The following is a 14,728-nucleotide window of genomic DNA, read 5'->3' on the forward strand; positions in this document are numbered from 1 at the left end:
GTCAAGCGTCGACACTATCCGATGGTGGTGGAGAAAAAGGCTATGACGTCAAATCCAATGCAAGGCCACCCATCCGCCAGCCGAGCGATCCGGGCCGATATCGTATCAAGCCATGACGAGCAAAAAAAAGCCGCGTACCACTTATCACTCGCTCTATTGTCAGGAGACTACACACTTCCAGACCTGCAGATCAGCAATCATAAAATGCTAGTAGTATGTAGTAGTTGGAGTCTTCCGGTATCGGAGAACGGCGCAGCGGCGCGGGTGGGCCATAGGCTTACGGCAGCGGAGACGGAAATCGGGTCGAGGAAATGGGTAAGCCACAGTAGACATGTACCGTGTGCCTTTTCAGAAGGGTATTGTGAGGGTCTAAAGTTCAGTAGCAGCGTATTCAAAATGATGGTTGAGTACTGTTAGAGTTGTGCTTGTGCTTGCGTCTAGGATGTTAGGCCTCTCATGTACTCAAGCTAACCTAATGCAGCACATGAGGTTTGGCTCTTTAGGCAGACATGGCCATGTAGACGAGTAGAGTTTGCACACTTCGCAAAACAATGTACTCATAAGGAAACCAAGTGTCGTCTTAACAACTTCATATTGTGACTGCTATTCTTCTTACATCACCTCATCCACGACGTTAATCACGCCATTGCTACTAGAGATTTAGTATAGTAGCAAGTATTCCATCGTCGACACTCGCATCCCCGATTACCCTCTCCAGAACGCCGTTGTAAGAGTCAAGTTGCACGAATCTAATGTGCACTGCTCAGTCCCGGCAACAAAAACAAGAAGCTTCGGGTATCGCAAACAGGGTATAAAGCTACTCGACCTTGCTCGTCTGGTCTGTGAGTCGCGAAGCAAGATAACGATGTCGTTGGAAGAAAAGTGGTTGTACCCCAACGCCGGCGCTCCAACACACTGTGGAACTAATGGAAAAAGAAAACGCTATAACGCATGACGAGAAACGACTAGTAGGAAATGCAACAATGAGTAAGACATACAACGAAGAGAAAGCAAAGGGTGTACGCTGAAAAGAAGCGACAAGTGGGAAAAATCTATCCGTACTGCTTGATCAAAGAGTGTAGCAGTCGGCAGAAGAGGGTGTGAAGGTCGACGAAGAAGTTTTCCTGGCCGACAATCTCAATCAGGCTCTTGGCCTTCATCACGTCACGAGACACACGAGGGAAGCCATCGGGGTCGAGCTTTTTGGCAGACAAGAAAGAAGAGACGGGAGTGATGTTGCGGAAACTGGGCGCACTGGTGGTCGACGAGGTTCGTTCCTTCTGAGGCGATAACAGCTGTGAGGTTGTTGAGGATGTCGAGGAGGCTGAAGTGCCGAGAGGGGGAGTGCTTCCGGGTACAGCCGTAGCTGGGCGCGGTATGCTCTGCGAAGCTGCGCTCTCTCGCTCAAGAACCCTGTCGGCCAGCGAAATGATTCTGTTGGCGATGCCCTCGAAAGCCTCGGTAATCTTGACCATGGCCTTTGTGGCTCTGCGACAGTCGCGACCAGCCATGGCAATGAGCGCATAGGTGCGCTTAGCGCCTCGCGATCGCGGATCCTGCAGACGAAAGACATAGGCAATAGTGTAGCCGGCGACTGAGTCGCCAAACATTATGGGTCCAGACGGCTTGCTAAGGGGGAGGACCTCGGTCGACAAGGTTCGGATGCAGGTGCGTCGCAACAGAGAGTAGGTGCTGGGCGACTGTGGTTGGCTGGTGGAGATGTAGTTGAGGGTGTGGGTGTGGACGCTTCTTGAGCTAAGAGAGGGCGAGGCGGGTATCGAGTCTGGATACAAGCTCGAGTTGCCACTCTGGAAAGAAGCCGACTGTTCGGTGTCTGAGACGTCTGACGAATCGGTACTGCTGACATCATCGCGCGAAATAGGGCGTCGTACGGGATAGCTTTGTGAGCTGCGTAACACGGGACTACCGTTCCTTCCTCGTCCGTCTTTGGTGGGGCTGCCGGGGGCACCGTTGGGAATCTTGTCGCTGTACTTTTGGGGAACTACCATCTGGCAGTTTTCGCATACGTCCGAGTCTGATTCGAGGGTGCTGCTAGGTCTCCTTCCGCCGAAGCTGCTGCCAGCGGACGATGAGGAGCAGCTGGGAAAGTATGGATTATGTGAGGGTGAGTTTGGGCTAGTGGGGGGCGAGTCAAAGGGCGAGTTGAGCTGGGGGGCGCGCGGGTTCAGCTTAAGGGAGGTGGGCTGGTCGTACAGGCCATTATAAGAGCAGGCCAAATGGGGCTCGTCGGACGGGGGCGTGACGCATGGGTTGCAGGAGCCGCAGGGCGAGGTGGATGCTTGGGTACAGATGATGGAGGTAGGACCGTGGACTTCGCAAAAGTGTGCGAGCGAAATCTAAGAGGCGTCGCGTTAGCCGTGATGCTTGTTCGGGAGGGAGGCAAGGTTGGGGGGGGGGACACATGACGGGTAGCGGGAACAAGCGCGCGGGTGCTTACCGTAAAGTCCATATTTGCTGCTATCTAATGTCTATCGTCTCATGGTGTTTGGCAGTGTGTAATGGTGGGGTCGGGAGTGGTGGCTCAGCTGACTGATGGATAGCCCAGAGAGGCGTAGTTGCCGCGCGAAACTTGAGCTGGCGGAGAGATGGGGTGGTGGAGGGCTGCTGTGAGTGGAGGGAGTTGGGGTATGGTGGAGTGAGGGTGGTGCGCCGGTGTATGGGAAGGTGGTAGTGGTGACGGTGGTGGTGGTGTGTCGTGGAGAGAGTCGGGAAGTGGGAGAGTGGAGGAAGTGGAAGGGGTGGCACTTGGATGGGGACTGCTTGGTGGTGGTCGCAAACGCTGGGCCGGGCTCTTGGGATTATATGGTTTGGGGCTTGGGCGTGTAGGACGACGCTAGGGCTGGGACTGGCGCAGTAGGGCATGAGTAGAGAGCAGCGGGATTTTAGTTCGCATGCTGGCTCATCTGGGCTGGGTGCAAGTGGTAGGAGCAATTACGGGGGCTGCGGAGCAACTGTCCAAGAGCCGACGCTACAGCGACCGGGATGCATGCGGCCTGTTGTTGCGGTCAGCATCAACGGCCCGCCATTGGCTGCGCCGCCGTTGGAGCTGGTGGTGCGTCCATTGCAGTTTGCAGACGCCCCAGACGCATCCGGCGGCGAGAGAGAGCGAGAGAGGAAGAGTACATGAGAGTAGTAGACATGTACATATGTACACTACTGTATGTAAGTATGTAAGTACACTACACATACATGTGCATTGTACTGGATGCACGTCATGATGATGATGATGATGCCAATGATGGTGTGTGAGTGTTGGCATGGAGTATGTACTGTAGTAGTGTAGCAGCATGCAAGTGTCTTTGATCTGCTAGGTAAGTAATTCCGCACATAGTGTTCTCTTGTTTCTCATCTCGGGCTGTCGCGCTGTCACTCCATCCGCGCATCCACCCATCCACCCATCCACCCATCCACCCGCCCTTCGCCGACTCGCAGCCAATGACGCAGCCTCGTCTCGATCCATCGTCCCTTCCCGATGCAGCTGGGCCTGCCTGTGTGCCTGCCTGCGTGCCTGCCTGTCTGGCTCTCTGCACGTCATCCCAATCTGCCACGGAACGGAACCATTTGCAATCACAATTGCATCCGCCCTTGCCCTTTGCCTCTCTACCGACTACACTACACTCAACTACACTACTGTGTGCCTCTGCTTTTGCCTGAAACGCCCCAAGACTGTCAAGCCGTCTTGGATGCTCCCTGTTGTCCATGCTGCCCGTTGCACCTTTCCTTGACTCGACGTTCCCTCTATTCTACTTGCAGCACACTGCCCGTCTCGCCCGTCGCCGTTAATCAGTAGCGGCTGAATTGCCGTCATGTCGCGTGCGTGCAGCCACTCCAACTCTGCTATGCACGGGCCCACTGACGCTGCGGCAAAATTCGCCTTGACGCCATTGGCTGCGCCCCTCGCTGCACATCGGCCAGTTTGCTGCAGAGCCACAGGCGAGCTCCACTCCTCTCACTCGCTGCTTTCTAGAAGACACGCACAGACCCGCCCTTTCCGGCCCTCACGCCAACCCCTCCAGGGTCTGGCCTCTCGCTCTCTCTCTCTATGGCTCTGGCGACATCTCAATCTCTATCTTATCCGCCACCCACCTGCCACCTTGCCCCAATCCAGCAAAACAAAAATACACACATCCCACTACTACGCATGTCGCAATATCCTACACCACTCTACCCCACCACCTACCTCCATGTCTCCACCTATCGACGATGTTTCTCCAACTCTCCCCTTGTCTCGCCCTGTGCCATTGAACCACACAGCACCCGCCGTTGACATGCTAAGCTCAGACCACAGTGGGTAGCTTGCTTTACGCCCTCCTCTTAAGGTCAAGCACATGCAAAAAAAACCACGCCAAGCCCAATGTCACTCACCAACAAAAACCCTCCATCGTGACTTCTGCAGGGTCCACAGTCCTCAATTCAAACTAGGCCACTGTACCACGCTAGTCCACCGGTCCTGTACGTAATACGTGTGGGCTGCTTGCATCTTTAAGCACAAACTAAGCCACACCAAAACACAAAAGCCTCTTTAACCGCTAAACCAGCGGAGATTGCCCGGCACCATACATGTGTCAGAACCTAACAACAAACATGCACGGCACTTCAATGGTACCGATACAAGGGTTTTTTCTTCTCTCCTTCCACTATGTACCTAGAGCAACTCCCCTGCTAACCCATAATACATACATACTACTTTTTTTTTTCATGGCTCGTGGTCATCGTCAAGCTCGCCCCCATCTGCTGCACGGCCCTGCAGGATGTCGTACCCCATCACTTCGTTGATGAACTTGCCCGACAGCTTTAGTTCCTCGTAGCGTCTCTTTTCCTGTTCACTACAGTCCCTGGATCCAGACCCCATCATCTGGGCAATCAGTGGAGCCCAGATCTGGTCTAGCTGCGTAATGCCAATCTGCGTGCAAGGAATGTCGTCGAGTAAAGCCGGTGATACTACGCCTGCATCCTTCCAGTGCCTTCTCCAGCACTTGCTCGTGTGCGGCGACATGTGTGTCCGGAACGAAAGCAGGTACCGTCTCCGCTCACTGTACGTTGGGCACGCGAGCAATTTGGCCACCCGGCCTATACCGCCTAGTATCAGAAAAAAGGCAACGTCTTCATAGCACGCAGGCTGGTGGGACCATCCGCGTAGGAACGTTGCCACCGCTTCAGCACTACTCGCCGGCCGTGTCTTTCGCAGCAGCACCTGCACTATGAAGCAGTACATGTAAAAGTACTGCAGCCGCAGTGGTGCATCCAGATTCTTGACAATCTTCCTCTCTTGGTCGGCAATTCCCGGAGTCGAGCGGACATGGTAGCCAATCCGTGAACGCGGTCGTATATGTCCGAGGTCTCTCTCCAACAGCAGCCGTCTGTGCTCGTCGAGAAAGTAACCCACGCCAAAGACCAGAGGAAGCATCCGCTCATAGACCGAGGACCACAGCTGCATCTGGCGTGGGGACACTCCTGGCTCCACCGGCTCGCCTACAAGGTGATCGGCAAGCTGCCGCGTCAACCTTAGGGACGCGATGTGCCGCCGTCTCATTGTCAGCAAAAAGGGAAAGTCAATGGCACTGGGCCTCGGCGCAGGGTACAGTTGCAGGTGCAGATTGCCCATGCGGTGTTTGACCCAGTACCGCACCAGGGCCGGCGCATTCTCCATAACCAGCATGTTGAGCACGCGCGAGGTCCGTCGCAATGCAAGCAAGTCAGCGACACAAAGCTCGCGTAGCATGTAGATGTGAAGCTCATCTGGTAGGCGGAACAATGCATCCAGAAACGGGCTGCTGCTTGGCTGTAATGAGCGACTGGCGGGTGATACATGATTTGATACGGCACGTACCTCGAGGGGCTGCTGCTCGGCGCTAGCCCATTGTTGTCGCTCTTCCTCCTACTTCTCAACGACGCAAGCAGTCTGCTTTGGAACCCGCCTGCTGCCCGTCCCAAACTCGATCTCTTCTTCGCAATCGTCTTGTCACCCGTCGCAGTCGGAGCCCGGCTCCTCGTCCGTTCGGACGCTGGCGTCGAATGAGTGTGATGTCCGCGCTGAAACTTATCCATGGCCGTTTCCGTTTTCTCTCACCGACAGCGCGCCCCCAAATTCTCTTAACTAGGCTCAACCTTGCAGAAAAGCAATCGCTTCAGCGTGCGTTCTTGTTGCGTAACTTCAGCACCACCAAAATCACCCGAAATCATCATGGCAATGACAGCCGCTGCATATCTTCTTTTGTTTCTGTTCTCGTACAGGAGTGGGTGTGTTGGGCGGGCGGGGAAAGAAAGAAGAGGTGTCGGATTAGTGTAGTTGTAGTCTACTCTATAGGTGGAGTTAGTCGGTCAGGGTCGAGCCCCCTACCCAGGCGTGTGTGTGTGTGTGCGCGAGCGCCCCCTCTTAATTCAACATGCGCATGATGAGTTGCAGGTCCAGCCTGGTACTAGCTTCGTTTTTTCCCGCTGTCTTGGATTGGGGCGGCGGCGACAACGCACGGCACTGACAGGCATGCGAGGGGGGTTCGTCGCACTGGTAGCTTTACCTTTTTGCCACGAGGCATCATGGGCCCCAAATCTGAAACGTGGGCGGCCTACTATAATACTGTAGATAACGCTATCTAGGGCTGACGCGTTGTCCGCCCCGTCCTTCTTCCCGTCGTAATCATCAAAACATTAACATCCCGAGTTGCTTTCTATCTATCCATTCTAGAACAAATGCCGCGTGGGCGCGCGCAGCACTAGCTTAGCCCTAGCCGTCATGTCATGACAATGTCTTGCCGCCGCATTTGCTTATTTCTCTCCCCTCAAACTCTCGAGACGCGACTCGTCAGCATAACGAGCCAGAGTCACCGCTTGTTTGCGACGCTTGTACGTGCGGCATTGTGTCACGGTTGCGCTGCGTCTGTAGTTGCAAGGGCTTTTACACCACTGTGTCGTATATGCGGCCGTTGTTCTACCTTTGTAGCACAATAGGCAGTTGAGGGTGTATTTGACGGGGGGTTTATGGGTAACACTGCATGAATACTTACTTTTGGTGTCAGAGAATGATGATTGGTGATGCCTTGGCTTGCTCTTCTTTCAAGGGGACAAAAAACAAAACAAAAACAATGGCAGACGGGAGTTGAGTGTTACTGACATGGACTGCTCCACGTGACCTTTTGTAACTGATTGTTTCCGCACGACTCGGCTTTGGAGTTCGTCAAAGTTGCCAGTTGAGTAGCTGTGTAAGCATTGTTCAAGTAACCAAGTCATGACGCCGCTTACCTCTTGTCATGCCCTGTGTGTAGTTGCATTTTATCATCATCTAAACTAGATCCCAAACGACCACATGAGCCTCTTATCCCCGTTATCTAGGCGCTTACATGCAATACATATGTAATAAGATCTTAATATAGGATTGAAGGAAGGTTTTTGGTCAACGTGGATGAGATCGGTGTTGAGCGGCAAACAAAGGCCCCCGGGACTAGTAGACTAAGCCCAAACGTCATGCGACACCAAGTCTATAGACCATTAAGCTTCTTTCCCGAGTAGCTTTATTCTCTCTCTCTCTCTCTCTCTCTCTCACACACACACACACACACAACTTCTTCTCCATCCTCCACATTGTCAGCTCTCTACTCCGCATCTACTCCGCCAGGGTGAGACTAGGTCGTCAGCGACAACACACGGGTACCTCGGCCCAAAGCCTGCCTTAGGCAAGGCGTCATGGTGGGGAAGATCTTAGTGCGGGTTGTCAATGCGGAGCTCGCATCATCCAACCGAGATAACTTGGGGTGCCGTGTCGCCGGGTCAAAGATACTCTACGCCCATACTTACATATGTTTCGACCGTCAAAGTTACCATGTATAACCACCACGTGCTTGCAGGATGAACAATACCTTGTCTCAAAGTCAAAACATCAACGCAGTCAGGACAGGTCAGTGTCAATGTTGAATTGACTGTGAGCGAATACTCCACGGACGAATTAATTCATGCGCTGTACCGCCGACGCTTCCGCCCCATGACGTATACATCTATACTCCACCTAGCCACATATCCGGCCATATGTACCTGTCAAGGTAGTCTCGACCTCCCCTTCACGGTTACTGTACTGAGTGGCTGCCTGGGGGCGTATTGAGCTTACTTCTGTTTGCGGCTACTTGAGCGTAATGGCCAAAGAGTCCGCTAGCTTCGGTAAGATGAGAAGCCATGTATGGGGTTGGTGTCTACATTTGGCTAGAAAGCGGCGTTTGCACCTTGCAATGCCGCGGTAGATCATTATTTGGTAATTCGCGAGGCTTCCCAGAGTGCCCGGGCAAGAACAAATACTTAGGTCCTCCGCTGCCTGGTAGTTTTTTCTTTCCTGCGTTGCGTTCCGTTTACTTCTCCGGTTTGCTACTTAATATGTTTCGTCTCGGCGCTGCAACAGCGGCCCTTTTGGGTGCGGTGTACGCTCAAAACTCGTCGTCGCTGCCTACTGTTGACCTGGGCTACCAAGTTTACCGCGCTTCGGGATTCAATGTACGTTGTGTCATCGCAATTGAGGGGGCTGGTGGTTCTGACTTTTCCTCTTAGGAAACTGGCAACTTCTACAACTTTTCGAATATTCGATATGCTGCGCCCCCTGTCGGCGAGTTGAGATGGGCACCCCCTCAGGCTCCAGCAACGAACCGGTCAGCAATCAACAACGGCCATGAATCAAGGTATTGAAGTCAATCAAACTATGTGACGAAACCCTTACTTACGAGCGTAGGATTTGCCCACAAGCTAATGGCGCATGGGGGCAAACTGTTGCAGCGTCGTTAGCTGCGCAGGCACTAGGCCGACCGCCAGTCCCCTATGTACCATCAGGAGCCAATGCCAGCAGCGTAGTCCCACCACGTGATCCTCGAGAATCAGAAGATTGCCTCTTCCTCGACGTTTTTGTGCCCGAGGATGTCTTTGAGAGTGCCGGCAAAGGATTCGGAGCTCCAGTTCTCGTATGGATTTACGGTGGTGGATACACCGGAGGCTCAAAGAATGCCAACCCCGCCGGTCTGCTTGCTGCTTCTGGAAACTCGACTAATGGTGATGTCATTTATGTTGCCATGAACTATCGCCTGGGTGCTTTGGGCTGGATGGGAGGTCCGTCTTTCCAATCAGAGGGAGGTACATCTAACCTGGGCTTGTACGACCAGCGTATGGCGCTCGAGTGGATCCAAGAAAACATTCATCTTTTCGGCGGTGACAAGAACCGAGTGAGTCGAAATTTGTGGATTTCTTTTTCGTGCAAGACATGACTAACATTCTCCATAGGTTACAGTTATCGGAGAGAGTGCAGGTGGAGGTTCCATTATGCACCAGATTACCGCATACGGAGGCGCCAAGGGCCCAGCTCCCTTCCAGCAAGCGATTCCGCAGAGCCCTGGTTGGCAGCCAGTCAACTCTCTTGTTACCCAGGAGACTACATACGACAAGTTTCTCAACCTAACCGGCGCTACGTCCCTGGCTGAGCTCCGCGCCCTGTCATCTGACGCCGTCATTCGCGCCAATGCCCAGCAAATCATTTATGATTCCCCATATGGCTCCTATACTTATGGACCCGTCGTAGATGGAGACTTCGTCCCGCTTCAACCCGGCCTACTCCTGGCACAGGGTCGATTCGACAAGGACGTACGCGTCATGATTGGTTACAATGCCGACGAAGGAGCCGTCTTTACGCCTACCTCAGTTAACACCTCAACCGCGCTACGAACCCAACTCGGACAATCATATGCCAATGCACCGCAGTCAACGATTGATTATATTGTAGATACCTTGTACCCACCGGTTTTCGACGGTTCCCTGGGTTATAAAAACGACTACGAGCGTGCTAAACTAATCGTTGCTGAGAGCGCCTTTACGTGCAACACTTACTACCTCTCGGAGGCATATGGAAACGAGACATATGTCTATCTTTTCGCCGTTCCTCCAGCGTTACATGGACAGGATGTGCCGTATACTTACTACGACGGAGGAGCCCTTTCGGATAGCGTCCGCAACGCTACTGTGGCCAGGGCTCTGCAAGAATTCATTACCAGCTTTGCAGAGACGGGCGTCCCAGACGCGGTTGGCGTCAAGGAATTCAGAATGTACGGGCCAGACGCAACCGTTCTGGAGCTCGACATCACTGGTTTTGAAGAGATTCGCGACCGTAATGCTAATGCCAGGTGCGCATGGTGGCAGAAGGCGCTATACTAGACGCAAAAAGGAAATAATAATCACGAGACAATAGACAATGGAAAGAGCAAAGGATAGTAATCACTAGACGAATAAGTATTGTTAATAACAGAAACGGCACCTTCACATGCAAGAAATCGGGGCGTTTCTCTCAGATGCGAAATTTGCAAATCGCGATGTTTGTTCCACCATGCTTGCCCGCAGATGCGCATGTGCGTAGTTACCCACTTTTCCTTGGCTGATCACATCGACGTCATACCACAGCAGCTACCACTAACTCCACCTTCCCACCTATACTTTAAAAGAGCTGTCGTGTCGCCCACACTCTACTTTCAAGCTTCAATTGCAACATCTTCTCACCTTTCACACCTATCCGCGTTAACGCTCGAAATCTAAATTACATATCAAACATATCAAGCAAATAAACAAACATGTTCCGTCAACAGATTGCCCGCCAGGCCCGCCTCTTCAGCACCACCCCCATCGCTCGCAAGAGCCCCGTAGACGCCATCAAAGATGCCGCAAAGACAATCGACAAGACCATCTCTGGTGCTGCTGTAAAGGGCATCGAGAAGGGCGGTACGTTCTTCTTTCCTTCCCCTCTTCCCCCTCTTCCCACATCTACACTCCCAATGCTTCTCACGCTCCTAACGCTTCCTGCGTTAGCCGAGAACATGACGACATCCTATGGTCCTAGCCTCCCCCCCTCCTTTATATTATTATGAACATGAGTATGGATAGCTGACGTTTATGTTGTGTCAAACAGAGGAAGTCGCCAACGCCGTCAAGGAAGCTACACCTAACACTACGGAAGAGGCTAAAGGCCAGGCGAGCCAGGTTGCGGGTGAGGCCAAGGGAAAGGCGAGTGAGGTTACAGGACAGGCCAAGGGAAAAGCGGCGGAGGTTAAGGGGGAGATGAAGGGGAAGATGTAGATGGATGATGAGAGGTGTGGTGGATGCGTAATGAACTATGAGCGGATTGCATATCTTATGAGGAGGGATTATAAAAGTAGCCTGTATCCAGGGCGAAATGAAGAATTCTAATGTTTTCAATGGAAAGCTGATTGAGCCTGTTATGTTTTACGTCTTGCGGTTCTAGGGATTGTGGTAGTGTGATGAACGAGGGTTCTTGGGACTCTTCTTCTTCTTTTTCTCTGCAAGCTGGCAGCCTCGTTCAAGGCGAGTCTCCGCGCACACACACCGTGCTTGTCCCTGTTCTATAAAAAATCAAAAATCAAACCAAGCCTTTTGCTCTAGAATTCATAGTTAAACTACTGTTTTATTTGCATCATTTTTCCCGTACTTCCATTGCTTTTATATTCAACCCTCGAACCAAGCAAAGAAGAAAAAAAGATTCCATTATATAGTTATGTCAAGGAGAGTAGAGAAGTGAAAACAATCCTCATGCACACACACACACACACAGACCTGAACTCCATTCTTTCCCTCTTCTTCCTTTTGTCCTGGGGTTGTCTCAAAGACACGCCTGGCTAACCCTTATCCATTATACCCAACGTAGCCAGAACCCAAGGCGCACTCCGATGGACTGTATCTAGTACCAAGATTGATTACACAAACCACAAACCCACCTACTCACTTCCCGTTAACCTTATCAAACATGTGTATGTGTGTGTGTGTGGTTTTGGGGGGGGGGGGGGTACTCACCATATCTCTCTTCTCCCCAGTACCCCGCTGCTGATGCTGTTGGTGCTGAACTTCATACGTCTGTACCGGCGGCACAGGAGCATATCCTTGAGATTTACTCGTGCTCATGCTGGTTTCGAAGGTGGTGCTTGGGCGCGTGAGTGTACTGGGGTTTACCGAGGACACGGAACCCGAAGGGGAAACCGATGAGGAAGAAACCGAAGAAGGGGCTGAGGCCGAGGAGACGGACCGAGAGGCTGTAGAAGAAACGGGGACGGATGAGACTGGCAAAGATGAAAGGGAGGATGAGGTGAAGGTATAGGTGGTATACAGCGAGGGAGAGGGAGAGGGAGAGGGAGATGGGGAAGATGGGGAGGTAGAGGCTGAAGACGAAGGAACGGGCCACGATGATGCTGTTGCATCGGTGTAGGTGGAGGGCGGTGTGGAGTACGAGTTGTAGGGGGAAGAAGAGGGGGTGGGGTGCGAGGAGGGCAATGTAACAGGGCGGGAAGAGGAGGAGGAGGATGAGGGGGTTATGGGCCAGGAGGAGGCGGTTGCGTCGGTGCTTGTGGAGGGTGTTGTGGTACTGTCAGATGGCGATGAGGATGAGAAGGAGGAAGCCGGAGGCCATGCGGGAGTAGTGGTTGATGAGAGTTGGTCGGATATGCTGGGGGAAGAAGAGGGCCAGGTGTCTGATTCAGATGGCGTAGCAGAAGATGAAGGCCAGTTCTCTGACGGAGACGGTGTAGCCGTACTACCAGATGATGAAGCTGTGCTAGAAGATTCTTCCTCCGACGCCGTACTACTAGTCCATGGCAGATCACTCGAATGAGTCGGTGTAAACGAAGCGGAACCAGTCGAGGAAAACGACATGGTCAGTGTTCTGCTCCAAGTGCGTATTGTAGAACGGCGTCCGGTAGTCGTGGTGCGTCGGCGCGACGAAGTAGACCTTGTGTATTTTGAAGTAGATGAACTGGAGGGTGTAGCCGATGGACTTCCTGATGTGAATGAGATCCAGCTGATTGTCGAAATGTCAGTTGTTGACGACGGGAAGACGGAGTCGGTTGCAATGGAGAGACTGCTAGTTAGGTTTCTAGGAGGCTTGTAATGTGCGGAAGAAGTGGGCACCACGGATGTGGTCGCGTTTCCGTTGGAAGTAGCTACAGATCCCGTACTGGTCTCTGTGAGCGTATCGTTTGAAGGATACGGAGGGGAGCTGGTGACTGCTGAGGGACTGCTACTGGCAGCAGAAGTCAGGGGTAGACTCGAGGAAGATGACACTGTGCCAGTGCCCCATGGAGACGAAGAAGCTGAAGTACTATTGCCGTAAGGTGCTGACGATCCATGTGAAGAATGGTGAGGCCAAGAGTGGTAGCCAGTGCCGGATGATTGGGGGCCTGTGGAAAGCGGGACGCTGAGAGAGGAAGATTTGCTTACTCCCCAGCTGCTTCCAGTAGCATCCGTAGAAGTTGAAGTACTACTGTATGCGACTATTAGTGTTGGTTTCCATGATGCATTACGTACTGTAGCTTACGGCAGAGGCGGAATGACCGATGTAATGACAACAACGCTTGTGATGACGATTGTCGAAGGACCGGGCGTTGTGGCATTGGACGGGAGTGAGGACGTTTGGGCAGATGGCACGTCGACAGTGGGAGAGATGCCGGTAGACAGCGAGGTCGAATATCCGCTAGGAAAGCTGGATGATGCGCTGCCGCTGCCGCTGCCGCTGCTCGAACTCGGGCCCACGGGTGAGTATGGCGGTGGAGCAGAATATTGACGAGGTCGCACATGCTTTGGCAAATTCACTGAACAAACGTGTCAGCAACTGTGTATATTTGAATGCCAGTATAGTAGCTGAAGATTGCCAACTTCCACAAGTGCTACAGGCCAAAGAGAGACATACCAGGGAACCGTTCAGCAGCAGTAACTGCCGCAAACACCGCAAGAGGTACGTAGGTGTTGAGCTTCATGGCTGACTTGATTAGTCCTTCAAGATGGTGAGAGACCAACAAAAACGAGTGGCAGAAGGGTAAAAAGCGAGAGTAGAGTGAGTCCAACAAACAGCTACAGCTGAGGAGCTTGATTCTTGGTCTTGTCGAGCCTCGTTGCCTTTTATGTATTTTGCTTTCGTTCCACCACGACAGCAATCTGGTGTGGGTCTGACGTTGTGGTGGCACAAGGTTAAGGTACTCGGTTGCGACGCAGGTACAGATATGCAGCAAGGCATATCTGCTTTCCGTTGCCGTTTACCCGCGTCTAGATTCTTGAAAAATTGTTATACTTTTGGTCTCTTCTGTGGCATAGCTGGACCATGAGGCTCTGAATGTTAATTGCTCAAGTCTGGCAGAATATACAACTTTCTGATTTGACGTTTAGAAAAGGCATATCCTAAGTTTCCTGCAGACAAATCCATGGAAGAAACCGAGTGCATTGAGAAGGTAACCATGGGTTGGGCATTTTGGTCCTAGTATAAAGAGGTGATTGCGGAATAGATGCATGATGCACGGTTCCGGATGTTACACAGCAGGCAGTGTCGCGGCCGCTGCTGGTAGTGCAGAATAAGGCAAATACTACAACCGCCGGTTAGAAACCAAAGTTAAGAATGACAAAAGTGACGATGCCAATCAGTTTCGAGGTTGGTGACGTTTACACTGTTAGTTACTCCGGACATGGTGTTATTGCGAGTCAATGGATTCGAGTGACTCGAAGCCAGACGGTACACCCAGTGTAGTGTTTGTGACCAAGTTTGTATTCCAAGAAAAATATGGTAATGTTGTGGATCACGTGTGGTCTCCTTTGAAACTATTTGATGGACGACCTTGCGAACAAGGAAAGAGCGAACTGGTTGGTATCATTGGATAAGAGGCTAAAATAACCGTGGTGACACAAAGATGTAGGAACCAAAACT

The 14,728-nt window shown here is 52.3% G+C and overlaps 5 protein-coding genes across 5 annotated transcripts; 2 read left to right on the top strand and 3 right to left on the bottom strand.

The window, feature by feature from the left end:
• Positions 1 to 734: 734 nt before the first annotated feature.
• On the bottom strand, positions 735 to 2,675 carry COCSADRAFT_273329 (uncharacterized protein). The gene is made up of 2 exons (XM_007697901.1): positions 2,459 to 2,675; positions 735 to 2,357 (listed from the first exon to the last, which is right to left on the bottom strand). Exons 1-2 carry the CDS (start codon positions 2,468 to 2,470, stop codon positions 1,053 to 1,055), a joined length of 1,317 nt encoding a protein of 438 aa, XP_007696091.1. The 5' UTR covers positions 2,471 to 2,675; the 3' UTR covers positions 735 to 1,052.
• A 1,850-nt stretch (positions 2,676 to 4,525) lies between these two features.
• Positions 4,526 to 6,513, bottom strand: COCSADRAFT_33406 (uncharacterized protein). Its single transcript, XM_007697350.1, has 2 exons — positions 5,852 to 6,513; positions 4,526 to 5,795 (listed from the first exon to the last, which is right to left on the bottom strand). Exons 1-2 carry the CDS (start codon positions 6,067 to 6,069, stop codon positions 4,718 to 4,720), a joined length of 1,296 nt encoding a protein of 431 aa, XP_007695540.1. The 5' UTR covers positions 6,070 to 6,513; the 3' UTR covers positions 4,526 to 4,717.
• Positions 6,514 to 8,196: 1,683 nt separating this feature from the next.
• On the top strand, positions 8,197 to 10,334 carry COCSADRAFT_33408 (uncharacterized protein). Its single transcript, XM_007697351.1, has 4 exons — positions 8,197 to 8,496; positions 8,551 to 8,678; positions 8,729 to 9,212; positions 9,271 to 10,334. Exons 1-4 carry the CDS (start codon positions 8,380 to 8,382, stop codon positions 10,192 to 10,194), a joined length of 1,653 nt encoding a protein of 550 aa, XP_007695541.1. The 5' UTR covers positions 8,197 to 8,379; the 3' UTR covers positions 10,195 to 10,334.
• Positions 10,335 to 10,604: 270 nt separating this feature from the next.
• Positions 10,605 to 11,106, top strand: COCSADRAFT_22946 (uncharacterized protein; the record flags this gene model as incomplete). Its single annotated transcript, XM_007697188.1, has 2 exons — positions 10,605 to 10,752; positions 10,940 to 11,106. The coding sequence occupies 2 exons, from the start codon at positions 10,605 to 10,607 to the stop codon at positions 11,104 to 11,106; spliced, it is 315 nt and encodes a 104-aa protein (XP_007695378.1).
• An 826-nt stretch (positions 11,107 to 11,932) lies between these two features.
• On the bottom strand, positions 11,933 to 13,790 carry COCSADRAFT_156933 (uncharacterized protein; the record flags this gene model as incomplete). The annotated part of the gene is made up of 4 exons (XM_007697902.1): positions 11,933 to 12,230; positions 12,269 to 13,297; positions 13,352 to 13,625; positions 13,724 to 13,790. 4 exons carry the CDS (start codon positions 13,788 to 13,790, stop codon positions 11,933 to 11,935), a joined length of 1,668 nt encoding a protein of 555 aa, XP_007696092.1.
• Positions 13,791 to 14,728: the final 938 nt, after the last annotated feature.

This window comes from Bipolaris sorokiniana, assembly GCF_000338995.1.
Source record: "Bipolaris sorokiniana ND90Pr unplaced genomic scaffold COCSAscaffold_2, whole genome shotgun sequence".
Lineage (NCBI taxonomy): Eukaryota > Fungi > Ascomycota > Dothideomycetes > Pleosporales > Pleosporaceae > Bipolaris > Bipolaris sorokiniana.

What these genes read in the sequence shown, in the direction of transcription:
- COCSADRAFT_33406 (XM_007697350.1), bottom strand. Translation starts at nt 6,069, where the DNA reads ATGGATAAGTTTCAGCGCGGACATCACACTCATTCGACGCCAGCGTCC. An exon ending in CCGAGCAGCAGCCCCTCGAG is followed by an intron (nt 5,796 to 5,851) that starts GTACGTGCCGTA and finishes ACAGCCAAGCAG; the next exon opens with CAGCCCGTTTCTGGATGCAT.
- COCSADRAFT_33408 (XM_007697351.1), top strand. Translation starts at nt 8,380, where the DNA reads ATGTTTCGTCTCGGCGCTGCAACAGCGGCCCTTTTGGGTGCGGTGTAC. An exon ending in AACAACGGCCATGAATCAAG is followed by an intron (nt 8,679 to 8,728) that starts GTATTGAAGTCA and finishes TTACGAGCGTAG; the next exon opens with GATTTGCCCACAAGCTAATG. An exon ending in TCGGCGGTGACAAGAACCGA is followed by an intron (nt 9,213 to 9,270) that starts GTGAGTCGAAAT and finishes CATTCTCCATAG; the next exon opens with GTTACAGTTATCGGAGAGAG.